This window comes from Haliotis cracherodii, unplaced genomic scaffold (assembly GCF_022045235.1).
Source record: "Haliotis cracherodii isolate W230 unplaced genomic scaffold, xgHalCrac1.p SCAF_1, whole genome shotgun sequence".
Taxonomy (NCBI): Eukaryota; Metazoa; Mollusca; class Gastropoda; order Lepetellida; family Haliotidae; genus Haliotis; species Haliotis cracherodii.
This window is the reverse complement of record NW_027266264.1, coordinates 5,307,417-5,319,568: the sequence shown is the minus strand read 5'-3', so window position 1 is coordinate 5,319,568 and position 12,152 is coordinate 5,307,417. Positions and strand designations below refer to the sequence as shown.

At 40.1% G+C, this 12,152-nt stretch overlaps 1 protein-coding gene across 1 annotated transcript; it reads right to left on the bottom strand.

Annotated features, from left to right (window-relative positions):
• Window positions 1-653: 653 nt before the first annotated feature.
• Window positions 654-11,923, bottom strand: LOC139459086 (15-hydroxyprostaglandin dehydrogenase [NAD(+)]-like). Its single transcript, XM_071240530.1, has 7 exons — window positions 11,831-11,923; window positions 8,794-8,917; window positions 3,643-3,749; window positions 3,313-3,409; window positions 2,680-2,756; window positions 1,396-1,541; window positions 654-806 (listed from the first exon to the last, which is right to left on the bottom strand). Exons 1-7 carry the CDS (start codon window positions 11,921-11,923, stop codon window positions 680-682), a joined length of 771 nt encoding a protein of 256 aa, XP_071096631.1. The 3' UTR covers window positions 654-679.
• Between the last annotated feature and the right edge of the window lie 229 nt (window positions 11,924-12,152).

The window sequence follows — 12,152 nt, the reverse complement described above, 5'->3', positions numbered from 1 at the left end:
AATAGTTTTATAAAAGCAAATCAAGAGTAAACCTGAAAAAAGGAATATAAACGCTTTGAGGGTATCACAGCTAACTGAACACATACCAAAGTTCATTTAACAATTGACTTCACAGTGTGTGGGTTTATTGGAGTTTGAACCTTCAAGGAGTGATGGCCAAACATTGTATATGAAGCTCCTACGTTGATACAGTTTGGCCCTCATTCTACGAAGGTTCATACTATAATGAAAGCGTTTATATTCCCTTTTATCAGACATTTTACGTTTTATTCTTGATTTGCTCTTAAATTCTCACAAAATTCATTTAGAACATTGTAAACATCTACTGCTCTGAACTTGTCGGACTTAAATGTAATAGTATGTATCTTCTCTTGATGACATCATACCTTATCGAATCGACACAATTTAGTGTTAGTTTTTAGTCCGCAGCATATATGCACAAAATATGAAATCGCTGACTTTTAAGTGGCCTTTCCCTTTCATGTTTTAAACTGTTGACTACATATCCAGGTGAACTACAGTGATATTATTATTTATTTATCCTTACCGGGTTCCGAAAAATTATAAGAAAAGCTTGTGTGCTACCTTTCGAATAATATATCTACAAAGGGGCATTTTTAATGTTTGTATGTTGGCTATTTTCTTGGGACAATTGTTTGGGTATATATATATCTTGGTATTACTCCGCGGAGACCAGCGACATCTTCATCTTTTCCACACCTTCTTTACTTTTGATGGTGATGGCTGTGCCGTTGACGGTGTCGTCCTCCATTGCCAACAGGAATGCCTCCACCACCTGGTCTACCCTGAAAAATACAGAAGACACGTGGACAAGCGCACCATGACATTGGCCTAAGTTCATCAGCTCCCAAAGCGGAAGGTGTCTTACTCACTGAGGGAAAAACTTGTCATTTCTTATTATATATATATATAAAAAAAATTATATTTATATATATATATATATTGATAATGTTAATATTCGTGCATACCTGTATGGACAGATCAAGTTAAAACCGCGTGTGGAAATATGGATATCAGTTCTATGGAATGTCAAAAACACTTGGGCACGCCTGAAACCTAAGAATCGAATCCCGGTTCGCCCCGATTATGTTTCTAGGTTTGTCAGCACCATACCTGTGCTCGTGGGTTTCACCGAAGTGGTAAACGCCTGAGACCTGCATCACTTCAGGCTCTCCTCCCACATTCAGCTGACACGCCGCGATATAACTGGAATACTGTTAAAAGAGGCGTTAAACCCAACTCACTCACTCACTCACTCACAAGCAACAAGCGCTGCTACGGTTCAGAGCGTATGGTATTGGTCTACAAACAAAAGATACGCCACATATTTGCGAATACCATTATTCATTTTATGTACAACAGAGCAATACTTACCTGCAATACTTAGAACGTTCCATAAACTGCTTGAAATGTTCGTAGTTTATAATCTTTTCTTCAGCCATATCCAGAAGAGCCGTCTTAGCTCCCGATGGGCAGATACTAACCATTCGAACATCAGCTGACTTCATATCAGGGTTTTTCTGGTGACACAATGATATTCCATAGTGTATGCTATAGTTAAGCATCACACACTTATTAAAATCTTTATAACTACAGTTTCATAGCGGCCTGAAACACAACTCTCTCTTTGTTATTTCCATTACATGACACAAGACACAACTCTCTCTTTGTTATTCCCATTACATGACACAAGACACAACTCTCTCTTTGTTATTCCCATTACATGACACAAGACACAACTCTCTCTTTGTTATTCCCATTACATGACACAAGACACAACTCTCTCTTTGTTATTCCCATTACATGACACAAGACACAACTCTCTCTTTGTTATTCCCATTACATGACACAAGACACAACTCTCTCTTTGTTATTCCCATTACATGACACAAGACACAACTCTCTCTTTGTTATTCCCATTACATGACACAAGACACAACTCTCTCTATGTTATTCCCATTACATGACACAAGAGCTTACACCGCCATGTGCTTCAGCAACTGAAGAGGGGGTATGAAGCTTATTCCAAGGATCGACAAACGCGTACTTTAATACATTGGGTTAATGTGGGTATGCATCCCTACATACTCGCATATCCAGACAGAGAAAGAGAGAAAGAGGGAGTGTGTGTGTGTGTGGGGGGGGGGGGGGGGGGGGGGGGGCGCAGACACAGAAAGAGCAGGAGTATTAAAAGAGAGTAAACATACATTGCCAATGTAATAGATTAACCAGTCTTAATTATCCGCGTAAAGGGCACAATAGCTGTGAAAAAGAGTAAAGAGTACATTAGGTGTTACATAATTAGATTCTTGACTGCCAGACAAACAGGATGTAATTTGGACTAAAGAGTCAATTACGTCATTATTGCCTTATTCGAACAGGGAGCCTGAACATGTCTGCACTGATTATTGTCAAGATGCGCGTTGATTAAAGGGAAATAAATCTCTCCTATAGGTTTAATGAATAGCAACGCATATCAGCTTTGTCTGAATAGAGGATCCGAATATACGCTATGTTTGTCTATACTGTAAGCACGACACTATTTATTTGTCATATAATTTGTCATAATACAAGAGAGCGAGATCGAGTTGTAATGATTACCAGTGTGTGTGTGTATACAAGAGTATAATGAATAAAACATATTTGAAATTGACTTACTGCCCAACTCGCCGTGAAATGGTAAACGGCACTCTTACTGGCTGCATATGTAGGGAACCAGAAGGAGGGGAGCAAGCCTGGATATAGAGCGAAAGAAAGAATTACTTTGAAAGTTAAGTAACATTCAGAAGAGGTTCATATTGAATCAAGTTACAGTATCACATCATAAGATGTACATGTGAGCACATGAATTACCTTCTTCTTCCTAAAACCTACACCCCTCATCCCATCTTATCCAGTCCCACCCCATCTCATCCAGTCCAATCCCATCTCATCCAGTCCCATCCCATCTCATCCAGTTCCATCCCATCTCATCCAGTTCCATCCCATCTCATCCATCTCATCCAGTCCCATCCCATCTCATCCAGTCCCATCCCATCTCATCCAGTCCCATCCCATCTCACCCAGTCCCATCCCATCTCATCCTGTCCCATCCCATCTCATCCAGTCCCATCCCATCTCACCACATCTCATCCAGTCCCATCCCATCTCACCCAGTCCCATCCCATCTCATCCAGTCCCACCCCATCTCACACAGTCCCACCCATTACCCACACGTTTACCATGCTCCCAAGCTTGTTCTCTATGGTCCAGCAGAAAGGTTATTGTACCACAAGAATGACCACTTCATACCTCCGATTGAAGCGGTATTGATGATGACGCCGCCTCTACCCCCTTTATCCTTCCTCATGTGATTTAGCGCCATCATGGTCCCCCGCACAACGCCCCCCTGGAAGTAGACAGCAATAACGACACATGACGGTATAAATATATGACATATGAAAGGGTATTACATGCAAGTTAGCCATGCAGAATTACGATGCGTACACATGTAAGATAATGTACGTTTAAGAACTGTGTCAAGTCAAGATATAGTACGGCAATAACTTACCGATGAAGACATGGTAAAATGGTGACAAATGAAACTTTTTGTGGATAAAAGCTAAGATTCAAAACACTTACGAAGTTGATTTCGAGCTGTTTTTCCCATATTCGTTCATCTAAGATGCCCGCATTGTTGCACATGACATCAACGTGACCAAATTTGGAGACGGCAGCTTTGAAAGCATCTGTGTGACAAAATGCTCACACATGTTTTATGGTGAACTTAAGAAGTTGAAGAAAATGAAGCTGCAAGTTATGTGATGCAAATTAAGAACGTTGACTTTCACTGAACAATATGGTCAGGCTTATTCTCATTCGACAAAAGACTTATGGATGTTCGACAGATGTTATTGTCAATTGGATTTTGAATATATTGATATTAGTTATTCAAAGCATTTTAGAGTGAGTGAGTGAGTTAATATTTAAAGTCACATCGGCAATATTTCAGCCATATCGTGACTTGAACAAGGTATAACATATATAAAAAAAACTGTCTTCAAAGGACAGTACAACAACTAGCAATATATCACAGATTATAATTTAAAACTAGTTTTAGATCAATAAAATTATTGGATTACGACAGACAGCACATTATAAAAACAGGATATTAATCACCAACAACTAAAGTTAGGCCACCATACCAGGGACCATGGGGACTTACAGTACCTTTGCTACCTACATGGTTCCCCAGCAGGATATACACCACTTCTTTAGTCATTGGCGAATGGTGACGAGAATAGCCGAAAATTATAATATACAAATATTCTGCTTTTAAAAACAGGGATAGATGAATTACTTTGAATGAAATGGTCTTACATATCCTTTCAGGGGGACATTAATTTTACACTACTTTAACCCACTTCGAGGATTTAGCCACTTACACTCTCAGTTAATTATTCATACTATCAATAGTAAAAGTTATTTATTTATTTACAATACATAGTCATCAAAATTTATCAATCAATTCAATTTCTTTTAAAAAAGCAAGTATAAAATGAGGACTTATCTGATTAAAAAGATACTTAATGGATGATACTTTGAAGTACTTATCCCTTGCGAAAACATTTTAGAATCCCTTGTATATAAACTCACGGGCAAAAGAAACGCTGGCTTCTCATATTCGCATCTAATAAAGACATATGAAAAATTATGTCAACAGATATCATTTTATTTTACAGAAACAACAATAGACATCAGGTCTACGAACTCTGACAGCAACGTGATGATATGTTCAGGAATTATGAGCATTTTTGGAAGAGGAGTTTGAATGTCCATAATTCGATCATGTTCTTTTTCTTGTTGTCAAACAATAACACACCTGAAAATCACAATTAATCGTCAATATCGAGTATGTCCACCTCTAGCACGTATGCACTCCCTGACACGACGTCGTACTGATGTTACCAGTCTCCTCACAATAGCTGGAGTGATGAGACGCCACTCTTCTTGCAGTGCCTGCGTCAAGGTCTGTGTGTCATGTGGGGGATACTGACGTTGCCGAATACGTCTCCCAAGATGGTCCCAGAGGTGTTCTATTGGATTCATGTCAGGGGATCGGGCTGGCCACGGGAGAACTTGTATGTTGTTTCCATTCAAAAAGTCTCTTGTAACACGTGCAGAATGTGGAGTGGCGTTATCCTGTTGCAACAGCGTTCTTGGATTATTCTGCAGGAATGGAAGAACGGCTGGTGTAAGGACCTGGTTGATATAGCCGTTAGCATTGAGGTTACCATTTATAACCACCAGGTGGGTCTTGGTGTCACCGCAAATACCGCCCAAGATCATCACACTGCCAACGCCATGGGGGTGCACTTCCTGAACGCAGCAACGTGACCTGCGTTCGCCTCTACGCCGGTAAACTCGCAATCGGCCGTCAGCACTGAAAACCTGGAACCTACTCTCATCGGTAAACAGCAGTCTGTCCCAATGTCGTCTTTGCCAGCGTTGCACTGTACGAGCCCACCTCAATCTGTTGAGTCTATGTTGTCGGGTCAAGGTCATTCCCCTCAAAGGTCGATAAGCTCTCAAACCAAAATGGAGAAGACGTCGGGCTACAGTCCTTCTGCTGACGGTGTGTTGGAAAAGCATTTTGTGCTGATGACGTCACAGTGAGGAATCTGTTACGTAGGTGCAACATACGCAAATAGCGGTCTTCGTTGGGCGTGGTTATTCGTGGTCTGCCACTTCGTGATTTGTCTGATGTCCGGCCAGTATCTCTTAAACGTTTCACCAGTCTCTCGATGGTGGTTTGTGACAGTTCATGATTTCTGCAACTCTGGTCTGAGTTTCACCCATCTGCAACATTCCTATTGCTCTCTCTCGCTGCTCAGACGTCAAACGTGGCATTCTTGTAGGTGAAATCTAAACGATTCAATGCTACAGAAGGTTTCTGTGCACAATTTATATCTAAATCTAGCACGAAATTTTCCGTATGCAATTTTTACAAAAAGAGGGAAAAAGCGTATTTCCCCCTAAAATCACGTGCTGCAGATTTGCCACGACCCCTAGGAAATAATTGGTGCGTTTGGGAGAATGTTTTTATATGGTATCGAATCATGGTTTTAGGTTTTGATGTGTCAACTGTGTCAACGTTTATAAAACCAGCGTTTCTTTTGCCCGTGAGTTTATAACGATTCATTTGGCTATTCATTAACAAAGATGATGATCTCCGTATAACATGAGTGAGAATCTGCGCTCGCCGTCGGGGCACCATGACTTGTCATGTAATATCCGAGACTTGGTTTTAATTGGTTTTGAAAATACAAATCGGTGTTAATTGGTCCTTACAAATCCATACAAAGAGCGATATATTGTTTGGTCAAACAAATGTAGACCAAATACATGTCTCAAAGGTTAACCGTAATCCATAATACAATCAAGGCATTTCTTTCACAGAAAGTATTTGAGACAAGTGGTATTAATAACGTGTATTCTAAAAAATTCAAAGGATTTGCTTGAATTATTGCAATCTCGCAAAACAACCAAGTTCAATTATCGAAAAATATATGATTTTTCAACTTTGTACACCACTATCCCACATGACAAGTTTAAGGACAAACTTGAATCATGGGTCTTTTCTCACGTGGTGACTATACCCATTAACATATATATCTTCAAACGTTCAGGACCGCCTCCGTGGTCTAGTAGTAGGGCGTCCGCTCGGAGAACGGAATGTCCGGATGTTCGATCCCCGGCCGCGTCATACCAAAAGACGTTAAAGAGGGTACTTGTTGTTGCCCTGTCTGGAGCTCGGCATTATGTGGTAAAAAACAAGGACAGTATACTATGTCTGTGTGGAGTATTCATGGAAAACAGCCGTACTACCACAAGAAGCCACACACACATGCTTACATGCACGTCGCAATATAAGTGCAATAATCTTTCACGCGACGTTAAACCCCATTTCACCTCAAACGTTCAGGACAATTTGTCAAAAATGAAAGCAAATGAAGGCTACTCATATAACTTGTGAAATTTGGGAATAGGACGTTTCTGAAAGAATATTTTTTTGTGCATTTGAATCGGAAACTGAATGGCAGAAGGAAAGCAAGGTAATTTTAACTTACTTGACTTAAGCATCAGGTATAGCGATGATATCATTCAAAATGAACCAATAGACAATGTCCTTCCACATATCCATTCATTTACCCACCTAAACTAGAACTAAAAGAGACCTGACCCGTGAAGATTCCGGGGTAGAATAGGTCTCCAGCAACCCATACTTGCCGTAAAAGCGACTAACGGAATCGGGTGGTCAGGCTCGCTGACTTTGTTGATAAATGTCATCGATCCCAATTGCGTGGATCGATGCTCATGATGTCAATCATTGGATTGTCTGGTGGAGACTCGATTATTTTACAGACCGCCTTCATATAGCTGGAATATTGCTGAGTGCGGCGTTAAACAACAAACAAACATGAAAGAGACCAGTGAAACAGCCTTTCGTATTTAGATGCATAATGATTCAGGGTGACAAAACATATCTACAAGACTGACAAGAGGGTGAAATTAACTTTCTTTTTATGCCGAGCAATATTCCAGCCTTTGGTGTCTACATTTCACAAGGTTTCAGGTACGAGCACGTTCCATTTACGAAAATTTCAAAAAGCGTCATATGAATCTTGCTCAAACGCCTTTTCAACATTCAAGGCCGTAGTAAAGCTTACAAAAAGTGTTTTGTTCGACATGTGGAGGGCCATATCAAACTTGAACAAAGGTGAACAATGTAATTGCCTTTGCATCATTTTTTTTATTGTGATTCATAAACACATGCATATGATGTAGGTGATTTATTGTGATTAGTGAAACGGTTATGTCGGTTTTATTTATTAATACCTGTTTGTCCGCAAATACCAATATATACATTGTAGCCAACTGATCCTTGTTTTCATATGTTTTTATTTCGCTTGGTTGCACCTCCTGTAACTGTAATGACGTATTGTGATCAATGATTCACATATACAGAGGTGTGTTTTGGCATGGTAAATATCCAGTATTGGAAATAAACATTGTATTTAGCGAGACAGTTAAACATAATGAGTATTCCTAATATAGGTTATTTTCAATCCCCAAAATCCCAAGTATGATTGCCATATCATATAATGCCATTTTTTAAGTTCTGTCTTCGAAGACAATATTTGCGTCCCTTACAAACGGTACCTAAACATTGCAAGTTTTCCTGTAATGTGTTCATTGATACATTACTCCACAAGGTCAATACAGTTCCGGATACAATTTGTGAAAGTGTCGTAACTATAAAATACATTTGCCTACACATAAAAGTCTGTCTTGCCAGTCATAAGGTTACCAAATGCAAGGGGATGTCGGACACAGCGACAAAATGAAACAATGGGAAAGGCGGAGAGGTCTACAAGTACAGATATGGAAACTGTCCGCTAGCGTCCTCGCGGACAGACTTCGCAGTTTATGTTTCCAAAGTTACCAACACTTGTAAAATGTCTCAGCTAAGCCCTTGTTGGACACTGCTTTTCGGTGTCTTGGACTAATATTTTAATAGGGATAACAGTTAGCCCAGTAATGTGTCCAGAACACCGATGGTCAGTTCTGACTCGACTTCTTATAGACAAGAGCGACGCCAAGCTTTTTTGAAAACAACCGAAGCCTTCCCATTATAAGATAGCATTTAGTATCTCACCCCAACTGTAGTAACTCTAGCTTCCCACGTGGATGTGCATGTACATGTTGGTTTCAATATATTTAGAGTCTTACCTTCATATACAGAAGCATCAGACACGTCACATTTCACAAAGAGAACACTGTCTGCTCCACTGGAAGCTTGTAGTTCCTTGGCAGTTGCTTCCCCCAGATCCACATTGACATCCGCGACACAAACCTGACCAGAAAAGACTATATCAAATGTAAGACAGGATAGTTTCTTTCTTCAGATCCTTGCTTGATGTGTGAAGAGACAAAAGGCTATTAAAATTGACGGTCGTGTATTCTTTTTAAGGGTTACAAATCTCAGAGGTTGGGAGTGCATATCGGTGTCTACCCAATGTACCTATAGTCCCATTGTGTCTACAGTAAAATGATTCCGTCTGTACTCAGAAAGTGATGCACGAGTGAATATGACTGTGACATTGGGGTGTGGCCACATGGGATTGGACCGTATTTTCTGTGTCTTCCCAATATGCCTAAAGTCGCATTCTGTCGACAGTTAAATCATGGAATGATACGGTCTGATCAGATAATAAATAATTAGTCAAACAATATGGTTCAGTCCATTTACATAAATAGTGATGAAACTGAGTTCCCTTTGTGCCTACATTATTTTCGGTAGGCCAATTGGGATGTAGGCACAATGGGACCATGGGATTGAACCGTATATTCTGCCCAGGCCTGGACATCGTAATTAGTATCATGATATTGTCTCTGTGTAGTTAGGGTATTGTTGGCTGCTACATTGATATACATCATGAATTTGAACAAGCAGAAAAAGAATGTTTGAGAGACTTGAATTAAGAATCTTATTGCTAGTGCAGCAAAAGCAATTCGTGTTGTTCTTAAGGAGGCTCGCAATAAACATCTCTCTTTAGACTCGGTTTTTAAAAGCGTTTGGTGTTATGATATCACCAATTCTTCTGTATGGCTCTGAAGTTTGCGGTTACGAATCAGTGGAACCCATTGAAAAGGTACATCTAAAAGAATTTAAATGCCATCGGGTCTGGCGACTTCGGTCGTGTTCCTCTTCACATAACTTTAGCTAACAGAGAAATATTTTTTTGGCATAAACTGGAAATTCATGATGACCCTATTAACTTATCCCAATATGTTCCTTGCTTTATCAAAATATATAACTCTGCAAATCTAAGAGATAAAAGCTGGATGAATAATGTCCAGACAATTCTTGATAGGTGTGGCATATCACACGTGTTCAGTAACCCATACTTGTCTCTGAGGTAGAGTTTACATTGAAAGATCAATGTACACGATCATGGTGGAGTACGATGTGCAATAGTTCAATGGGAACTTACCATACATTACTTAAATCTGCTTCATCTCCTCCTTCCAAGAACAAAATCTTTTTCACTTCTTACTTTCAGAACCTGTAACCTTTATTTACCTGTAGACTGGCCGCTGGCTTGGTATACCCAGAGCAGAAAGAACCTGTACCCTTTGTAATTCGCCAGGTGTTGCTGACGAGCTCCATTATTTATTTAAATGTCAAGCTTTTGATACAATACGTGGTAGATATTTACCAGAAAAATGTTATTTATGACCTTATCTTTATGAACTCAAACAACTACTTTGTACAGCGGACCCGTGAAGATTCCGGGGTAGAATAGGTCTTCAGCAACCCATACTTGCCGTAAAAGGCGACTATGCTTGTCGTAAAAGGCGACTAACGGGATCGGGTGGTCAGGCTCGCTGACTTGGTTGATAAATGTCATCGATCCCAATTGCGTGGATCGATGTTCATGTTGTCAATGACTGGATTGTCTGGTCCAGACTCGATTATTTACAGACCGCCGTCATATAGCTGGAATATTGCTGAGTGCGGCGTTAAACAACAAACAAACAAATCTTTGTACAACGAAAATAACAGAAATGAATAATTTGTCAAGTTTATTTCCAATGTCTACGAATACCTTAAAAATAATACTTAAATTTACTCTTCCTGTCCCAATGATCTCTTTTGTTGATCATATATTTGTTTGTTAAATACGCTCTTGTACCAGGTATGGTGGTTCCATAAGAATAAAGAGTTAATTAAGAATCACATATGTTTGGACTGTCAATCAGAGCTTCGTCTCCTGTAAATAAACGCGAAAAAACCCATTTCAATAATCATACGAAATTTCTGCCAAAACCACAGCCCACGATTCCGACAATATCATAAGTATGTCAGTACCAGACAATCCCGTGATTGACATCAAGAGTTTCGATCTAGGCACTTGGGATACGATGACATGCATCATACAAGTCAGGAGCCTGACCACCCGATCCCTCTTACAAGCATGGGTTGCTGAAGATAAATTCTAACCCTGATCTTCACGGGTCCATAAGTATGGGTATAATCATATCATAAACATAAGGACAATCATAGGGATCTCGAGAAGCCACTACAATGATTGCATATTTGTGTTGACGTGACATTTATTTTGCACCCACATTTCCTTTCATACCAAACTAAACACCCAAAAGAAGCATGTGAAAAGTGCCTGTGGCTCGGACATGTGCAGTCCATGTACATAATATTATTTACTCATGGATCAGATCCATAGCATCCGACTTTTATCTCGAAAAGACGACACATTTATTGTATATGGCACATATGTATCTTGACCTCATTTGTAAATGCCTCTTCTATTTTATTTTTAAATATTCCAACTAGCTGTGACTGTTCTTCAAGACTTGGATCGACTACATCACACAGTGAGCTGTGTTGTATTCGTTCAGAGGCCAACAATAACGGAGTGAGGTGAGTTGAAAAGGGGTTTAACGTCGCGTCCAAGATTATTGCACTTATATAGTGACGTGCATGCACGTGTGTGTGTGTGTGTGGCAGCTTGTTCTAGTCCGGACTGATGCCGATTTTATAGTGCCAGTCAACAGAGATACCATGTCACAGTTTAACAAGAATACCCCACTCAGACACAGTCGGTCCGACGAAAACGACTTAATCAGAACATTGTGGTATTTCTCCTTGTATACAACTCACCAAGTAATGCTAATAACTTACAACAATATGAAGTGGATTGTTTATTTAGGTTGTAAATAAACAATTGAATTGAAGCGCAGTTACCTTTGCACCCTTCTTCAGCACAGCTTCAGCCACGGCCTTCCCGAACCCCTCTGCACCTCCAGTGATGAACACGACCTTACCTTTCAGCTGCATGTCGACTGAACGCAGACAAAACAAGACAAGAGTTATCAGAAGATGCCAAATTCCCCGGCCCCCTCAAAATAAAAAGCTACCACTTCAGCCCCTGGTACATGGCTAATACATGTACCAAAAAGGGTCTGTCCGACTGACCAGACTGTAGGAATCAGTGAGTGAGTATGGTTTTACACTGCTTTTAGCAATATTCCAGCAATATCACTGCGGGGGACACCAGAAATGGGCT